The sequence below is a fragment of the Oncorhynchus mykiss genome, chromosome 15 (assembly GCF_013265735.2).
Source record: "Oncorhynchus mykiss isolate Arlee chromosome 15, USDA_OmykA_1.1, whole genome shotgun sequence".
Lineage (NCBI taxonomy): Eukaryota > Metazoa > Chordata > Actinopteri > Salmoniformes > Salmonidae > Oncorhynchus > Oncorhynchus mykiss.
The window spans coordinates 18,095,651-18,113,033 of NC_048579.1; the positions used below are offsets into that span (position 1 = coordinate 18,095,651).

The 17,383-nt window shown below is 42.2% G+C and overlaps 1 protein-coding gene and 1 pseudogene across 1 annotated transcript in view; one reads left to right on the forward strand and one right to left on the reverse strand.

Annotated features, from left to right (window-relative positions):
• Nucleotides 1-1,073: 1,073 nt before the first annotated feature.
• Nucleotides 1,074-2,249, reverse strand: LOC118938947 (annotated as a pseudogene).
• Nucleotides 2,250-6,036: 3,787 nt separating this feature from the next.
• The window catches only part of dnah5l (dynein, axonemal, heavy chain 5 like), a 69,675-nt gene continuing 58,328 nt past the window's right edge, over nucleotides 6,037-17,383 (forward strand). Inside the window, exons 1-13 of the mRNA XM_036943917.1 lie at nucleotides 6,037-6,126; nucleotides 6,524-6,794; nucleotides 10,042-10,142; nucleotides 10,367-10,555; nucleotides 10,688-10,762; nucleotides 10,866-10,952; nucleotides 11,412-11,483; nucleotides 11,582-11,683; nucleotides 12,946-13,132; nucleotides 13,704-13,869; nucleotides 14,181-14,274; nucleotides 14,674-14,772; nucleotides 17,033-17,214. Coding sequence (XP_036799812.1) covers nucleotides 6,524-6,794; nucleotides 10,042-10,142; nucleotides 10,367-10,555; nucleotides 10,688-10,762; nucleotides 10,866-10,952; nucleotides 11,412-11,483; nucleotides 11,582-11,683; nucleotides 12,946-13,132; nucleotides 13,704-13,869; nucleotides 14,181-14,274; nucleotides 14,674-14,772; nucleotides 17,033-17,214 — 1,625 coding nt within the window. The 5' untranslated portion in view covers nucleotides 6,037-6,126. The remainder of the gene's footprint in view (nucleotides 6,127-6,523; nucleotides 6,795-10,041; nucleotides 10,143-10,366; nucleotides 10,556-10,687; nucleotides 10,763-10,865; nucleotides 10,953-11,411; nucleotides 11,484-11,581; nucleotides 11,684-12,945; nucleotides 13,133-13,703; nucleotides 13,870-14,180; nucleotides 14,275-14,673; nucleotides 14,773-17,032; nucleotides 17,215-17,383) is intronic.

Sequence of the window (17,383 nt, forward strand, 5' to 3'; positions counted from 1 at the left end):
TGGAGGACCCATTTGCGACCAAGCGACCAGGCCTCTCTCATCTTTTTAAGTGGGAAAACTTGCACAATTGGTGGCTGACTATTGACAATTGATGCCCCACTGTACATTCACAGGTACACCTCCAAATGACTCAAATTATGTCAATTAGCCTATCAAAAGCTTCAAAAGCCATGACACAATTTTCTGGAATTTTCCAAGCTGTTTAAAGGCACAGTCAACTTAGTGTATGTAAACTTCTGACCCACGGGAATTGTGATACAGTGAATTATAAGTGAAATAATCTGTCTGTAAACAATTGTTGGAAAAATTAAATGTGTCATGCACAAAGTAGATGTCCTAACCGACTTGCCCAAACAATAGTTTGTTAACAAGAGACTTGTAGAGTGGTTGGAAAAACACGTTTTAGTGACTCCAACCTAAGTGTATGTAAACTTCTGATTTTAACTGTATGTACAATGCTACAGGAGTTTCCGTCAGCTGTTCAATTTTCTTAATTTGAAAATATCCCAGGTCTAGCCAGTGAGCATGGCAAGCTCATCACCATCATCTTCCTCCTGTGTGCTTTCCCTCAAGGCATTCTCAAGTCTGATCCAGAACACCTCCTGGTCACGCTCGTCTGTGGGCCAAAACAAGTATGTTTTCCGACACACCATCTTTCATAACCAAGTGTAAGGAGAGAGACAGTAGAGTGTAAGGAGAGAGACAGTAGAGTGTAAGGAGAGAGACAGTAGAGTGTAAGGAGAGAGACAGTAGAGTGTAAGGAGAGAGACAGTGGAGTGTAAGGAGAGAGACTGTAGAGTGTAAGGAGAGAGACCGGGATCTCTTCGAGAAACACCATCAGAAGAACATCGCTCCCCTCACACAGAAGTCTGACTGGCCACCTGGAACTCCAGGGCCACCACTCACTGCGGAGAAAGTCACGGGTCACCACTCAGTGTGCATCTGGCATTGTAGATGGCTGTTTCAATGTTCTCTAGGATAGCCTTGCCCGGACGGGCGTCGAGGTGTTGCAAGCACAGTCGGAACAGAGCTGATCCTAATCCTAGTCCTTTCTAGATGGGCTACCAGCTCACTCACGGCTCATCTCTGGAGCTGTAGCAACCTTTCCCCGCTGCCTTATGCCTTCGAAGGCGAGGCCGCGGAAGGAGCAGGTAATAGATGGCACATTTCTGATTGTGCCAGATTAGGCACATGGTCACAGTCACCAAGTCCAGAAGGAAGGTGGCCAAGAAAAGGCTGTGGAAGAACTGGTCATAAGAGCATGCTTTGTCATCTAATTCCCGCATGTAGTGAGCTGTCCCCATATTGTCACAGTGGCGGTCATAGATATGGGCTATGTGCACAGTAGGATAATTTAAAGCTTTTGAACCAGGCATTTGGGCGGGTACTGTACAGTGGGTTGTCGCTGATATCAATGAATAGCAACATAGGGAGGTTATCAAACAAAGATTTCTCCAAAACGTGTAAATGGTTGGACTGAATTAGTAAAACCTTCAAGGAATTCCCTGGAGGCAGTAAAATGTCGGGTAGAGGATCCAGGTCTGTTTTGTAAAAGGTCAGCATTTCCAGTGATTTAAGTGGATGAAGGACAGTACTAGATTGGTGTTACTGAAAGTGATGCCGGCCCCAAAATACCGTCTTAAGTTGACAAGGGGGACAAAGTTATTTGGATGGAAATTGCTCAAAATGGTGCTTCCTATGGATAAACATCTTACACGCACTTACTCCGTGAAGAAACCCGGTCCAAAATGTTCAACTCCATCTCCTCCAGGGCCTTGGTAGCGTAACTCCACATACTCTAGGGCGGAGTGTTGTCTTTATCAAAATAAAGGCAGTTGTTATACAACACTGGCTGTTTCAGTTTCACAAGACCTTGTAAGATGGCAGGAGTTAATCTTTTGATATGCTTCCCAGGTCCAGGTAATCAAGATTTTCCAGGTCTTGGAAGGATCCTTCCTCAATGTATTTGATAATGAGGCCGAGGTCCAGCTTCACAAGTCTGCTGAGTTTGCTGAAAGGTTGATTGGTGATGTATCTAATGACACTGTATAGCATGTAAAAGTCTTCAAGGTTCTCTAGGTCACTGAAAGTGTTTTTTATGAATTTAATGATTTCATTTCGATAATGGACAAGCATCTAAGGTTCCTTAGAGGGAGGAGCAAGCGAGGGTTGAGTTCTTGAATCTTGCTTCTATCTAGATTTACATGCTGACCAGACAAGCAGGCGTGTGTGCGTCTGCCATCACACATTGTTGATTTTGTCCCTCCACACCAGATGCAATCAGGACACGCAGGTTGAAATATCAAAACAAACTGAACCAATTATATTAATTTAGGGACAGGTCGAAAAGCATTAAACATTTATGGCAATTTAGCTAGCTAGCATGCTGTTGCTAACTAATTTGTCCTGGGATATAAACATTGGGTTGTTATTTTACATGAAATGTACAAGGTCCTCTACTCCGACAATTAATCCACAGACAAAACGGTCAACCAGATTCGTTTCTTGTCAACTCTCCTTCTTCCTTCAGGCTTCTTTTTCTTCTTTGGACTTGATAAGGCGGTTGGCAACCAAATTTACGGTGCATTACTACAACCGACTGGAGTATGTGTAACGGATGTGAAATGGCTAACTAGTTAGCGGTGCGCGCTAAATAGCGTTTCAATCGGTGACGTCACTTGCTCTGAGACCTTGAAGTAGTAGTTCCCCTTGCTCTGCAAGGGCCGCGGCTTTTGTGGAGCGATGGGTAACGATGCTTCGTGGGTGACTGTTGTTGATGTGTGCAGAGGGTCCCTGGTTCGCGCCCGGGTTTGGGCAAGGGGACGGTCTAAAGTTATACTGTTACATTGATGCTGTTGACCCGGGTCACTGGTTGCTGAGGAAAAGGAGGAGGTCAAAAGGGGGGTGAGTGTCTAAAGTTATACTGTTACATATGGACCTCAGTTCATCTTTCAATCACCCTTGTGGGTATATACTCCTAAAAACCAATGAGGAGATGGCACGTGGGTAATCACTCCTAAAAACCAAGGAGAAGATTTGAGAGGCAGGACTTGCAGCGCTTAGAGCGTCACAAATAGAACCAAGTTCTATTTTAGCACCCGGCTACGCAGACGCTCACGAGCTGTGTTGGTGTATTGATTGAATAACATGTATGTATACTTTTATTTTGCAATGCTCGCACACGTACGACATGAGCGCTGTGGTCAGCATGTTAGGAACGTCTCATTTCTGAGGCCAGTAAACGTATCCATTTGAATGTTCAGCTAGTTATCATTAAGTTGTAAAGTTTAAAGACCCTCAAGGCTTTGGAAGGTGGTGTGAGAGATTTCCTTTAAACCACAGTTAACTAGATAAAGTATTTTAATTTTGCTCCCATCCTGCACGAGCTGAGATTCTCCCAAATCCCTAAGATTTGCTTTTTCGAAGACTACCACATTTGGTGTGGACAATTCAAACAGGAAAGAGACATTTGGAGGTAATTTGGATTTTCCAAGATTGATCTCCACTCTTGAAAGGTTGTTCGTTACATCTAGGAGGCCCCAAATAGTGAAATTAGATATTTCAAGCGAGAAAGAGAATGCAACCATTGAAAGAGTTTTCTTTGTCTCCATTTGAATTCCAGCCAGGAATTCTGTTTCTATCCCCATAAGGAGCAGGAGCTTCAATCTGTGGTTGTGAGCAAAAATGCCTGACTTTGGATGTAATCCAGAGTTGTTTGTTTATGTAGGCAAGAGCAGGAAAGCCACTGAAGTTCAAATGGTCAATGTTGTTGCCCAAAAGACTAAGCCAGGACAAAGAGATGGAGTTGTACACCCCATTCTGTACACTTTGTAGTTTATTCATAGAAATGTCAGCCGATTCAATGTTAGGAAGGAACTAAAAAAATGTATAGGACATTTTGTTAATTAGGTTTTTTTTGACAAATCGAGGACCGTTAACTGTTTCAGGTTGTGGAATACGTCAACCTTGATCACTGAGTTGTTTCTGGAGATGTTTCGAAAATAGAGAATGTGTAGTCCTTTGAATTCACCTCCACTTAGAGATGCGAGTTTGTTCTGGTCCCGGATTAGTACACCCAAATGACGGAACTTGAGAAATGTCTCAGGCGGACTGTTTTGAATTTTGTTCTTGGACAGATTGATCTTGGTGGCATTTTGGGGGATGGTCTGTAGAGCATCCGACAACATTCACAATGGTTTGACTCCTACACCAGATAGTGGTGGGGTCATTATAGTTGGCTGACACCCCTTACATCCATAACCCCAGCAGAACCTGATGTTGATGAGAAGCATGAATAAAATAAAGGATCTTGACATCTTCTCTTCACAGCCAATTTAACCTGAAGTAAAGCAGGCTTTTAAATCGGAAATACAGAAAAGTAACACGAGCTAGTAAACTGAAGAAAAAAAATCACCACAGCTGTGATGGAAATATAAATATTATAAATGCCAACAGATCTTTGGTCGTTTCACATGGTGGGATATTTTTGTGTCGGTAAAATGTATTATGCAATAAATGGTGGTGGAAACGAATTTAAGCGCAAATATTGATATAATAGCCATCATATCGAAAGTACATTTGGAGTCACGCGATGATATGGTTTGTGGTCCACCCATTACGACTCGAGAAACCATGCAGTTTATTAGGCTACAGATTATTATTATTATTATGATGATGATGATCTTCACAGGGGGGTGAACGTGCACAGTGATCTTGTTGCTACTTTCCAATAAATATGAAGGGTCTTTTTCTGGTGACATGTTGATTGGTGCTTGACTGCCATTTGACAAATAAAAATATAATCCCATGTAGACTAGTCTACCTGCACAGCCTACCCCCACTGTATCTGCGAGCGCACATGACAAGACGAGAGTAGGCACATTTTCTATTAAACGCTAACCGTTTTTGTGACTAAACTATCAATGGAAACCCATTGAACATACATTTTGTGTGCTACGTAATCGCGCACTGACTTTTATACAGACCAGAGAATCTTCTTTCTCATGGTCTGAGAGTTGGTGCCTTTTGGAACATGATTCCATATGTGTTATTTCATAGTTTTGATGTCTTCACTATTATTCTACAATGTAGAAAATTTTTTAGAAAGTTTGACTGGTATAGTATCACGGCTAAGGGCTGTGTCCAGGCACTCAGTGTTGCGCCGTGCATAATAACAGCCCTTAGCTGTGCTATATTGGCCATATACAACACCTCATCGGGCCTTATTGCTTAATAATAAACCTTGCTGAAATGTATCCCCTGCATACAATGCTGCCTTCAATCATAATACTGCATAATAATAAGTTGAGACGTTTTAACCTAGCGGTTAAGAGCATTGGGCTAGTAACTGAAAGGTTACTGGTTCGAACCACCGAGCAGACTAGGTGAAAAATCTGTCTGTTCCGTAATTGCACCTGTAAATCGCTCTGGATAAGAGCGTCTGCTAAATGATGTACATTTAATTCGCTGTGGCTTTGTTTAAGCTGTAGCTAGTACCTAGAAATAGTCTACCCCCAGGTAGTTAGTTATATGATATGGATGTCATAACGGAAGTTACTAAGACAATGATTAGTCAATCATGGTAAATACACAAACGCACTGTGATTTAACGTACTTCTCACAATAGAAGATGATATCAACCACTTAATACCTTATTGCATTATCTATGTGTGTTTCTCTTACAAAACATCTATTAAGCCTCACCACACCTCAAAAATAAAATTTACCTGATTAATCAATAACATTATTTGATTTTATCTATTTTACAGTTACACACACACACACACACACACACACACACACACACACACACACACACAGACCGACCGACAGACAGACAGACATAATTCAAGTATCATTAGCGTTGCCAGACTTTAATGACCTCTCGTGTATTCATATGTGGACAGGCATTTGTTTGACTTATTCCTCTGCTGGTTTTCAGTGGATTAGTCATTCTGGCTAGGGCTAACGTGTTTAGGGTTGCCATGACAACAGTCAAACTTTGTCAGAGCAATTCACCCATTGATTGCCTTTAGCGTCAGCTAGCTGAGCTGACTCTAGAGGCTCTTTTACCACACATCCCGACAGGAGAGCAGCAAGAGACAAAGCAGAAAAACTGAGGGGAAGGTCTGGTATATTCAACATTTAATTTAGAAATTGTTGGATTATTTATCCAGTGTTCTTTTCCATTTGTGTGGATGCGCATAATGAATGTTATGGAAACACTTGAACTACAGTATCCATAGACAGTGCAGCGCATTGTTAGATTTCACATTATCATTATACCTGGCATAGACAATTGCACAATATAAGTTATTCTAATAATAATTTTCAATGGACAAATGGGTTTATTTGTTAAAACTATGTTGTTCAATACTGCAATAAAGTTATGCGTAGATCATGTAAAGGTGTAAGATAATTATAGAAAACTGGATCAAATTAAGATCCTATACTTGACTAGACCATGTCGTCTAATAGTTTAAAACCCAAAAGTGACTATTAACTAACTCCTCTGCGCTTTAAGATGTGTGACACTCAGAATCTCCAGCCAGTTGAAGTAGTGGACCCTGAGGTGGATGAGGGGTCCGGCATCCCCCCAGCGGAGAAGGTGGATCCAGAGGAGGAAGTGTCCAATCCTCCCACAGAGGAAAGCCTTGATGCTGGGGAGACGATGCAGGACAGCCCTGAGGAAGCAAAGAGGGAACAAGAGAACAAGGCCGAGGGAGAGCTAAGCCAGACAACTGCACCCGACCATTCAAATGAGTTAACACCTCCACTTGTTAGTATACGAAAAGGTACAGTGCAAGTGCAGTGTCTTGCGAAAGTATTCACCCCCCTTGGCATTTTTCCTATTTTGTTGTCTTACAACCTGGAATTAAAATAGATTTTTTGGGGGGGTTGTATCATTTGATTTACACAACATGCTTACCACTTTGAAGATGCAATATATTTTTTATTGTGAAACAAACAAGAAATAAGACAACAAAACAGAAAACTTGAGCGTGCATAACTATTCACCCCCGCAAAGTCAATACTTTGCAGAGCCACCTTTTGCCACAATTACAGCTGCAAGTCTTGGGGGTATGTCACTATAAGCTTGGAACATCTAGCTACTGGGATTTTTACCCATTCTTCAAGGAAAAACTGCTCCAGCTCCTTCAAGTTGGATGGGTTCCGGTGTACAAAATCTTAAAGTCATACCACATACCAATTACCTCAATTGGATTGAGGTCTGGGCTTTGACTAGGCCATTCCAAGACATTTAAATGTTTCCCCTTAAACCACTTGAGTGTTGCTTTAGCAATATGCTTAGGGTTATTGTCTTGCTGGAAGGTAAACCTCTGTCCCAGTCTCAAATCTCTGGAAGACTGAAACAGGTTTCCCTCAAGAATTTCCTTGTATTTAGCGCCATCCATTATTCCTTCAATTCTGACCAGTTTCCCAGTCCCTGCTGATGAAAATCCTCCCAACAGCATGATGCTGCCACCACCATGCTTCACTGGGGGGATGGTGTTTTCGAGGTGATGAGAGGTGTTGGGTTTGCGCCAGACATAGTGTTTTCCTTGATGGCCAAAAAGCTCAATTTTAGTCTCATCTGACCAGGGTACCTTCTTCCATATGTTTGGGGTGTCTCCCACATTTCTTTTGTCGAACACCAAACGTATTTGATTATTTTTTCTTTAAGCAATGGCTTTTTTTCTGGACACATTTCCGTAAAGCTCAGCTCTGTGGAGAGTATAGCTTAAACTGGTCCTATGGACAGATACTCCAATCTCCGCTGTGGAGCTTTGCAGCTACTTCGGGGTTATCCATGGTCTCTTTGGTGCCTCTCTGATTAATGCCCTTTTTGCCTGGTCTGTGAGTTTTGGTGGGCGGCCCTCTCTTGGCAGGTTTGTTGTGTTGCCATATTCTTTCCATTTTTAAATAATGGATTTAATGGTGGTCCATGGGATGTTCAACATTTAGGATATTTTTTATAACCCAACCCTGATCTGTACTTCTCCACAACTTTGTCCCTGACCTGTTTGGATAGCACCTTGGTCTTCATGGTGCCGCATGCTTGATGGTGCCCCTTGCTTAGTGGTGTTGCAGACGCGGGGGCCTTTCAGAACAGGTGTATATACAGCGGGGAGATCAAGTATTTGATTCACTGCCGATTTAGCAGGTTTTCCTACTTACAAAGCATGTAGAGGTCTGTAAAATCACATTGTATGATTTTTAAGTAATTAATTGGCATTTTCTTGCATGACATAAGTATTTGATACATCAGAAAAGCAGAACTTAATATTTGGTACAGAAACCTTTGTTTGCAATTACAGAGATCATACGTTTCCTGTAGTTCTTGACCAGGTTTGCAAACACTGCAGCAGGGATTTTGGCCCACTCCTCCATACAGACCTTCTCCACATCCTTCAGGTTTCGGGGCTATCGCTAGGCAATACGGACTTCCAGCTCCCTCCAAAGATGTTCTATGTTCTATTGGGTTCAGGTCTGGAGACTGGCTAGGCCACTCCAGGACATTGAGATGCTTCTTACGGAGCCACTCCTTAGTTGCCCGGGCTGTGTGTTTCGGGTCGTTGTCATGCTGGAAGACCCAGCAACAACCCATCTTCAATGCTCTTACTCTTACAAGATCTTGCGATACATGGCCCCATCCATCCTCCCCTCAATACGGTGCAGTCTTCCTGTCCCCTTTGCAGAAAAGCATCCCCAAAGAATCATGTTTCCACCTCCATGCTTCATGGTTGGGATGGTGTTCTTGGGGTTATATTCATCCTTCTTCTTCCTCCAAACACGGCGAGTGGAGTTTAGACCAAAAAGCTCTATTTTTGTCTCATCAGACCACATGACCTCCCATTCCTCCTCTGGATCATCCAAATGGTAATTGGAAAACTTCAGACAGGCCTGGACATGAGCTGGCTTGAGCAGGGGGACCTTGCGTGCAGTGCAGGATTTTAATCCATGACGGCGTAGTGTGTTACTAATGGTTTTCTTTGAGACTGTGGTCCCAGCTCTCTTCAGGTCATTGACCAGGTCCTGCCGTGTAGTTCTGGGCTGATCCCTCACCTTCCTCATGATCATTGATGCCCCACGAGGTGAGATCTTGCATGGAGCCCCAGACCGAGGGTGATTGACCGTCATCTTGAGCTTCTTCCATTTTCTAATAATTGTGCCAACAGTTGTTGCCTTCTCACCAAGCTGCTTGCCTATTGTCCTGTAGCCCATCCCAGCCTTGTGCAGGTCTACAATTTTATCCCTGATGACCTTACACAGCTCTCTGGTCTTGGCCATTGTGGAGAGGTTGGAGTCTGTTTGATTGAGTGTGTGGACAGGTGTTTTTTATACAGGTAACAAGTTCAAACAGGTGCAGTTAATACAGGTAATGAGTGGAAAACAGGAGGGCTTCTTAAAGTAAAAAAACAGGTATGTGAGAGCCGGAATTCTTACTGGTTGGTAGGTGATCACTTAAAAATCATACAATGTGATTTTCTGGATTTTGTTTTAGATTCCGTCTCTCACAGTTGAAATGTACCTATGATAAAAATTACAGACCTCTACATTCTTTGTAAGTAGGAAAACCTGCAAAATCGGCTGAGTATCAAATACTTGTTCTTCCCACTGTATACTGAGATCATGTGACAAATCATGTGACACTTAGTTTGCACACAGGTGGACTTTATTTAACCAATTATGTGACTTCTGAAGTGAATTGGTTGCAACAGGTCTTAGTTAGGGGCTTCATAGCATTTATTTAATTTCTTTTTTGAAACAAGTTATTTTTTTAATTTCACTTCATCAATTTGTATTATTTTGTGTATGTCCATTACATGAAAAAAAAAAATATTTAAATGACAGGTTATAATGCAACAAAATAGGAAAACTACAAAGGGGGATGAATACTTTTACAAGGCACTGTATATGGGTAGAACTATAGACATACAGGAAGTACAAACACAGACCATGCCATACAGTACATATAGACGTGAAGCTCTGATTTTATCGGCCACGAAAATAGACAGTCATGTTTTGCCATATCAACAGACGTGGGTGTGAGTGGACACAGGCGAATAGGAGGTCACAACCCTAAAAGCACCAATCACACGGCATCGGCAGCTCTTCCTTCCTCAACTGCCAGTACAACTGTGAGTATTTACGAAGTCAAGACAGCTGAAAGGGCACAAAGGGTGTTAACCCCTCAGTCATTTTAACTTTTGATGGGCATCAACTGATCAGTTAATCATATCTCACAATATGGGTGAAGTTTCTTAATGTGGAAAACCCTAAACCCTGTCTCCCTAAACGAATGTCACAGTAGCTCCGCCAGGTTGTGTTTTCTTTCACTCCCATTCTGTCTGGATGTGATTAGGTTTCAGGGAAACGGACAATGGTACTCTCCAACGAAGCCAGGAAAGAGATGGCTAAGCAGGCCAGGGCTGCCAAGGATGAGCGCCGGGCCATGCTAGATGCCCGCCACAAGTACCTCATAGCCAAGCTTGTGGACAGTGTGAGCCTGGGGGAGACTGAGGTGGAGGAGGCCTTTATATCGGATGACAAGGTAAGGGGGGGGGGGGGGGGAGACTGAGGTGGAGGAGGCCTTTATATCGGATGACAAAGTAAGGGGGAGGTCAGACATTCACAAAATGCATCCAGACTCCAATTATACTAACTGTCATAAACTCTGCTCTAGTTCAATTTGATGGAGGAGTTTTTTGCGCCTAATGGATCAAAGAGGTTGATATTCTTCTATCAAGACATAAAAGTGGTAAACTGACCTTTCTCTTCATTGTCATCATTTAAAAAATGGAGCGAAGAACATCAGTCCTATAATATTACATGATGGTACTTTCCCCATCTCCCTTTTTCAGCCTTCATCACACCACCCCACCTGGGCAGACACAGTCAGTTCTACCCCTGGGCAGAAAAAGCTCTTTCTCACCACTGGAACTTCAGAGGTAACGTTTTGCTGCAGAACTGATTGAAGTCGGTGTTGGTTCTACTTCTACTTGAAATCCTTGTCCGGAACTTCTTCCATTTAATAATTATCTCTGACAAAAGTTTCTAGCCCTAAAAGGGGACTTGAATGCCATCATGGCTTACAAGACACAGTCTGTAATTTTCACATTCTTTCTTTAAAGTATACAGTCCTGCACTCAACACCTTGCAGGCATAGTAATGGGGAAGAACACTCTCAGTGAAATATACCAGAGCCCCCTTCTTCAAACAAGCGTATCAGAATGACCTCATAATTACTAGTTTGGTAATGTTTGTATTACGTTGGTATTGGAGACAGAGCCTCTGCCACTTCTTAAGTATTGATTTCCATGGTATCAGTAAAAAACAAGAGTCTTTCTTTGTTTCTCTCATTCAGTCTCATCACCAGGCCGTGTGATGTGTTGGCTCTTATGTTTCAGGCCTTACTTGAAAAGTGTTTGTTTTTCTTGAGAACGACAGACAAGGCCATAACGACCGCCAATGTTTCCCAGGTCAGTAAGCCTAGCGTTTCTAGCCACCACTTTAGTGGCACTGTTTACGAATTGTTTCACTGTTTTGCTATTGCTCTTGTACTGCTTGTTTCTTCCAGGAAGTGAATTTCGGAATGCTAGACTGCACTAATGGGAGCATTTTGTACAGTATGGAGAAACTGTTCTCACAAATTATGCTGCCTGCACTCAAGTCTCAAGAGGTAATTCACTATTGAGTATAATGCCCCATCAACATGCATGCTAAGTTGTTCAAAGTAGACAGAATAATCAAACACAACATAACAGGGCGCTGTAGTGAAGCGGGTCGAGAGTTTCAAGTTCCTTGGTGTTCACATCACCAACAAACTATCATGGTCCAAACACACCAAGACATTCGTGAAGAGGGCACGACAACAGTTTCCCGCTCAGGAGACTGAAAAGATTTGGTATGGGTCCCCAGATTCTCAAAAAGTTCTGCAGCTGCACCATCGAGAGCATCTTGACTGGTTGCATCGCCACCTGGTATGGCAACTGAGGCCAAGCTTTCTGCCATCAAAGACCTACATACTAGGCGGTGTCAGAGGAAGGCTCCAAAAATTGTCACAGACTCCAGTCACCCAAGTCATAGACTGTTATCTCTGCTACTGCACGGCAAGCGGTACCGGAGCGCCTAAGTCTAGGTCCAAAAGGCTCCTTAACAGCTTCTACCCCCAAGTCATAAGACTCATGAACACTGTATCTGTCACGTCCTGACCATAGAGAGTCCTTATTTTCTATGGTGGAGTAGGTCAGGGCGTGACTGGGGGGTTAGTCTAGTTTATTATTTATATTTGGGTGTTCTAGTTTTCATGTTTCTATGTTGGTGATTTGTATGATTCCCAATTAGAGGCAGCTGGTAATCGTTGTCTCTAATTGGGGATCATATTTAAGTAGTGTTTGTTCCCACCTGTGTTTGTGGGATATTGTATTTTAAGTAAGTGCACCTCTGTAGTCACGGTTCATGTTAGTTTATTGTTTATTGTTTTTGCTAAGTTTCACTATTAATCAATTATGTGGAACTCAACATTCGCTGCGCCTTGGTCCGTTTCTACAAACGATCGTGACAGTATCCAATGACCACCCAGACTATTTACATGGACCCCCCCCCCCCCCCCCCCACCCCCCCACCCACACCTTTGTTTTTACACTACTGCTACTCTGTGTTTATCTATGCATAATCACTTTACCCCTACCTACATGTACAAATGACCTTGAATAACCTGTACCCCCGCACATTAACTGGGTACCAGTACCCCCTGTATATAGCCTCTATATTAAGTTATTGTGTTACTTTCTATTTAGTAAATATTTTCTTAACTCTGTTTCTTAAACTGCATTGTTTGTATGTAACTATTCAGCGCATGTGGCATATACAGTTTGATTTGAACTCTCCTAAATCTCCTCTACTTCAACCCCAATAAATGTTTTGTTCAATCCTCACCAGAATTGGGGCTCCATGAAGGATGGACTTCAGAATGCTCAGATTCAGGACTTCCTGAGTTCAGTGGACAAGTTCATTAGCAACCTCTCCTCTGCCAGACTGAATATGGAGGGAAGGTTCCATCTCCACAGAGTGGACACTGGACAGAACCTAAGCAGCCTGCTAGGCCCAGCAGACTACACAGCTGCAGGTATAGAAGTTACCTAAGTTATGGTTTTGGTGTTTTTTTGTGTGTGATTAGCGACTGTCCACTCTGTTGTATGTTGTGGGAAATGTATTCATTCTTACATATTTGCCTGTCATTGTTATGCCGAGCAATTATTCCCCCTTGGGGATTAATACAGTTGATTTAATTACATTTAATTGGTAGTCCTGTGCAAAGACCCACTGAAAAATCTATTTGAGTAGAATAGACGATGTATAGTACAGCACATGCACAGGAGGCTGCTGAGGGGAGAACGGCTGGAAATAATGGCTGGAATGGCACAAACGGAATGGCATCAAACACATGGAAACCATGCGTTTGATGTATTTGATACCATTCCCCTGATTCCGCTCCAGCCATTACCACAAGCCCGTCCTCCCCAATAAAGATGCCACCAACCTCCTGTGAGTGCATCCTTCCATTGGCAGATACTGGACATGAACAAGCATCATAGAGAAATGTCAACGTCAGCGGTACTGCTAAGCTCATACTGCACATGAGAAAATACATGCTCAAAGTAAGTCTGTAACATAGACAGTTTGTCTCTTCCCTCAAGCCAATAACTCCGAACTGGTGGAGGAGCTGGAGGGAGTTCTCCTTCACTGGGCCCACCAGATCGAACAGGTGCTGACAGAGGGCGAGCAAATGAGGAAGGAGGCCGATGACATAGGGCCCTCTGCTGAACTGGAGCATTGGAAAAGCCGCATGACCACTTTTAACAGGTACCCATACTCACTTGTCATGCCACCCACCAGAAAAATTCCCCCTTTTTCTGACACAAGTGTCAACTCCACACTCAGTCTGTGTCATTAAAAAACCTTAGAACATCTATTACATTTACGTAACTTAGCAGACATTAGGGTCAAGGCCCTTTCGATTACTGGCCCAATGCTCTTAACTGCTAGGTTTCCTGCCTTTTCCAATGAATTGTTCTGTTATGCTGGCCAATATTTTTTTGAATGCTGCATGTCTTGTTTGGTGTGTTGGTTGAGTGCACACTAGTCTATATTGATTGTGATCGATGTTTTCTCAGCCTAATGGATGAGATCAAACGACCTCATGTGAAGAAAGTTATTGGAGTGCTGCAGGTGGCCAAGTCAAAGACACTAAGGACCTGGAGAGAGCTGGTCAGTTTCACTCTCTCTATTTTCTACATACTCTATATGTAAAGGCCTCTATTTTCTATATACTCTATATGTAAAGGCAGGCATTTATTATCAGTTGCATTCAGTCATTTTGAACATGGATATTTTGAATTCAAGTGTTACTTTTTTGGACTAATGCTCATATATGCTTATAATATATATGCATATAATGCTTGAACTGCACCGTTGGTTAAGGGCCAGTAAGTAAGCATTTCTCAGTAAGGTCTACACTTCTTGTATTCGGCGCACGTGACAAATAAAGTTTGACTGACTTACAAAAGTCACAGTGATTTTTATTGTGCATTTCACACAGTTCAGTGGGGTTGTGTGGAAGTAAAATCAAGCCCTGTAGAAACATAACACAAATCTTATCTGCGGTAGGATGGAAACATCACTGTTGTGGCAAATGAAGCAAAAGACAATATGAAATACCTCTACACGTTGGAGAAGTTCTTTGGCCCGCTTGGAAAGTGCACTCCGGTAAGAACTTTGACATCAAACAACATTTTATTGGTTGCATTCACATATTCAGCAGATGTTATTGCAGGTGCAGCGTAGTGCTTGTGTTCCTAGCTCCAACAGTGCAGTAATATCGAACAATACACAACAACACACACAACCTAAAAGTTAAATAATGGAATTAATAAATATAGAAATATTAGGACGAGCAATGTCGGATTCCGGAGTGTGTGTGTGTGTGTGTGTGTGTGTGTGTATATATATATATATATATGTATATATATATATATATATATATATATATATATATATATATATATATATATATATATATATATATATATATATATATACAGTTAATTACATTATAAAACATACATATAGACTTTATATAGACAGTATGTGATGGGACGAACAGACATTATGGACAGTATGTGATGGGATGTACATACAGTATGTAACGGGATGAACAGACATTATGGACAGTATGTGATGGGATGAACAGACATTATGGACAGTATGTGGTGGGATGAACAGACATTATGGACAGTATGTGGTGGGATGCACATACAGTATGTGATGGAATGTACAGACATTATGGACAGTATGTGGTGGGATGTACATACAGTATGTGATGGGATGAACAGACATTATGGACAGTATGTGGTGGGATGAACAGACATTATGGACAGTATGTGGTGGGATGCACAGACATTATGGACAGTATGTGGTGGGATGCACATACAGTATGTGATGGGATGAACAGACATTATGGACAGTATGTGGTGGGATGAACAGACATTATGGACAGTATGTGGTGGGATGAACAGACATTATGGACAGTATGTGGTGGGATGCACATACAGTATGTGATGGAATGTACAGACATTATGGACAGTATGTGGTGGGATGTACATACAGTATGTGATGGAATGTACAGACATTATGTACATACAGTATGTGATGGGATGAACAGACATTATGGACAGTATATGGTGGGATGTACATACAGTATGTGGTGGGATGAACAGACATTATGGACAGTATGTGGTGGGATGTACAGACATTATGGACAGTATGTGGTGGGATGTACATACAGTATGTGATGGAATGTACAGACATTATGGACAGTATGTGGTGGGATGAACAGACATTATGGACAGTATGTGGTGGGATGCACAGACATTATGGACAGTATGTGGTGGGATGCACATACAGTATGTGATGGAATGTACAGACATTATGGACAGTATGTGGTGGGATGTACATACAGTATGTGATGGGATGAACAGACATTATGGACAATATGTGGTGGGATGAACAGACATTATGGACAGTATGTGGTGGGATGCACATACAGTATGTGATGGAATGTACAGACATTATGGACAGTATGTGGTGGGATGTACATACAGTATGTGATGGAATGTACAGACATTATGTACATACAGTATGTGATGGGATGAACAGACATTATGGACAGTATATGGTGGGATGTACATACAGTATGTGGTGGGATGAACAGACATCATGGACAGTATGTGGTGGGATGTACAGACATTATGGACAGTATGTGGTGGGATGTACATACAGTATGTGATGGAATGTACAGACATTATGGACAGTATGTGGTGGGATGTACATACAGTATGTGATGGAATGTACAGACATTATGGACAGTATGTGATGGGATGAACAGACATCATGGACAGTATGTGGTGGGATGTACAGACATTATGGACAGTATGTGGTGGGATGTACATACAGTATGTGATGGAATGTACAGACATTATGGACAGTATGTGGTGGGATGTACATACAGTATGTGATGGAATGTACAGACATTATGGACAGTATGTGGATAGAATGTGTAGTATATCTGAGGAATAGTATATGTACAGCAATAGTTAAATAGGGTGGCCTTGGGCAGGGTACCGTGTGGAGGCTGGTTAGTGATAGCTATTTAACAGTCGAATGGCTTTGGGATCAAATCTGTTTTTCAGTGATATCAGGGTGGGTGGAAATATGCAATAAGACTATATATTCTGAGAGCTTCTAAGGCTAGAAATTCTAATGCTTATGACTTTAACCATTCAGATGAATGCTTTTGAAAAGTGCAAACAGTCCTCACAGCCTTAGCTCATGTATGTTTATATGCAGATCCTTGGAACTGTGCATGCCACAAACAAACATAAGATATAAGACGACAATACTAAAACGCTGCACCTGTATGTGTACGAACAATTAGACAAGACATGTCACTGTTTATTACCTCTTCTAGACGACCATGTTGGAACACATTCCCAGACTGATGAACAGCATCCGTATGATCCACAGCATCTCCCAGTACTACAATACCTCAGAGAGAATGACCTCTCTCTTTGTCAAGGTCACCAACCAGATGATTACAACCTGCAAGGCCTACCTATGCCAGGACGTGGCCAAGGTCTGGGATCATGACAGGTATTTATCCGGATATAATCATATATGTGATCACTGAAGGAATTGAACCCACAGCCTAGGCATTGCTAGCAGCACACTCTTAGCAAATGAGACACACAGCTGGCTTTCATCCTCCCTGGTAGAAAATCAATGATGCTCTGCAATTTTTCTGTTGGCTGTCTAGGAGGCG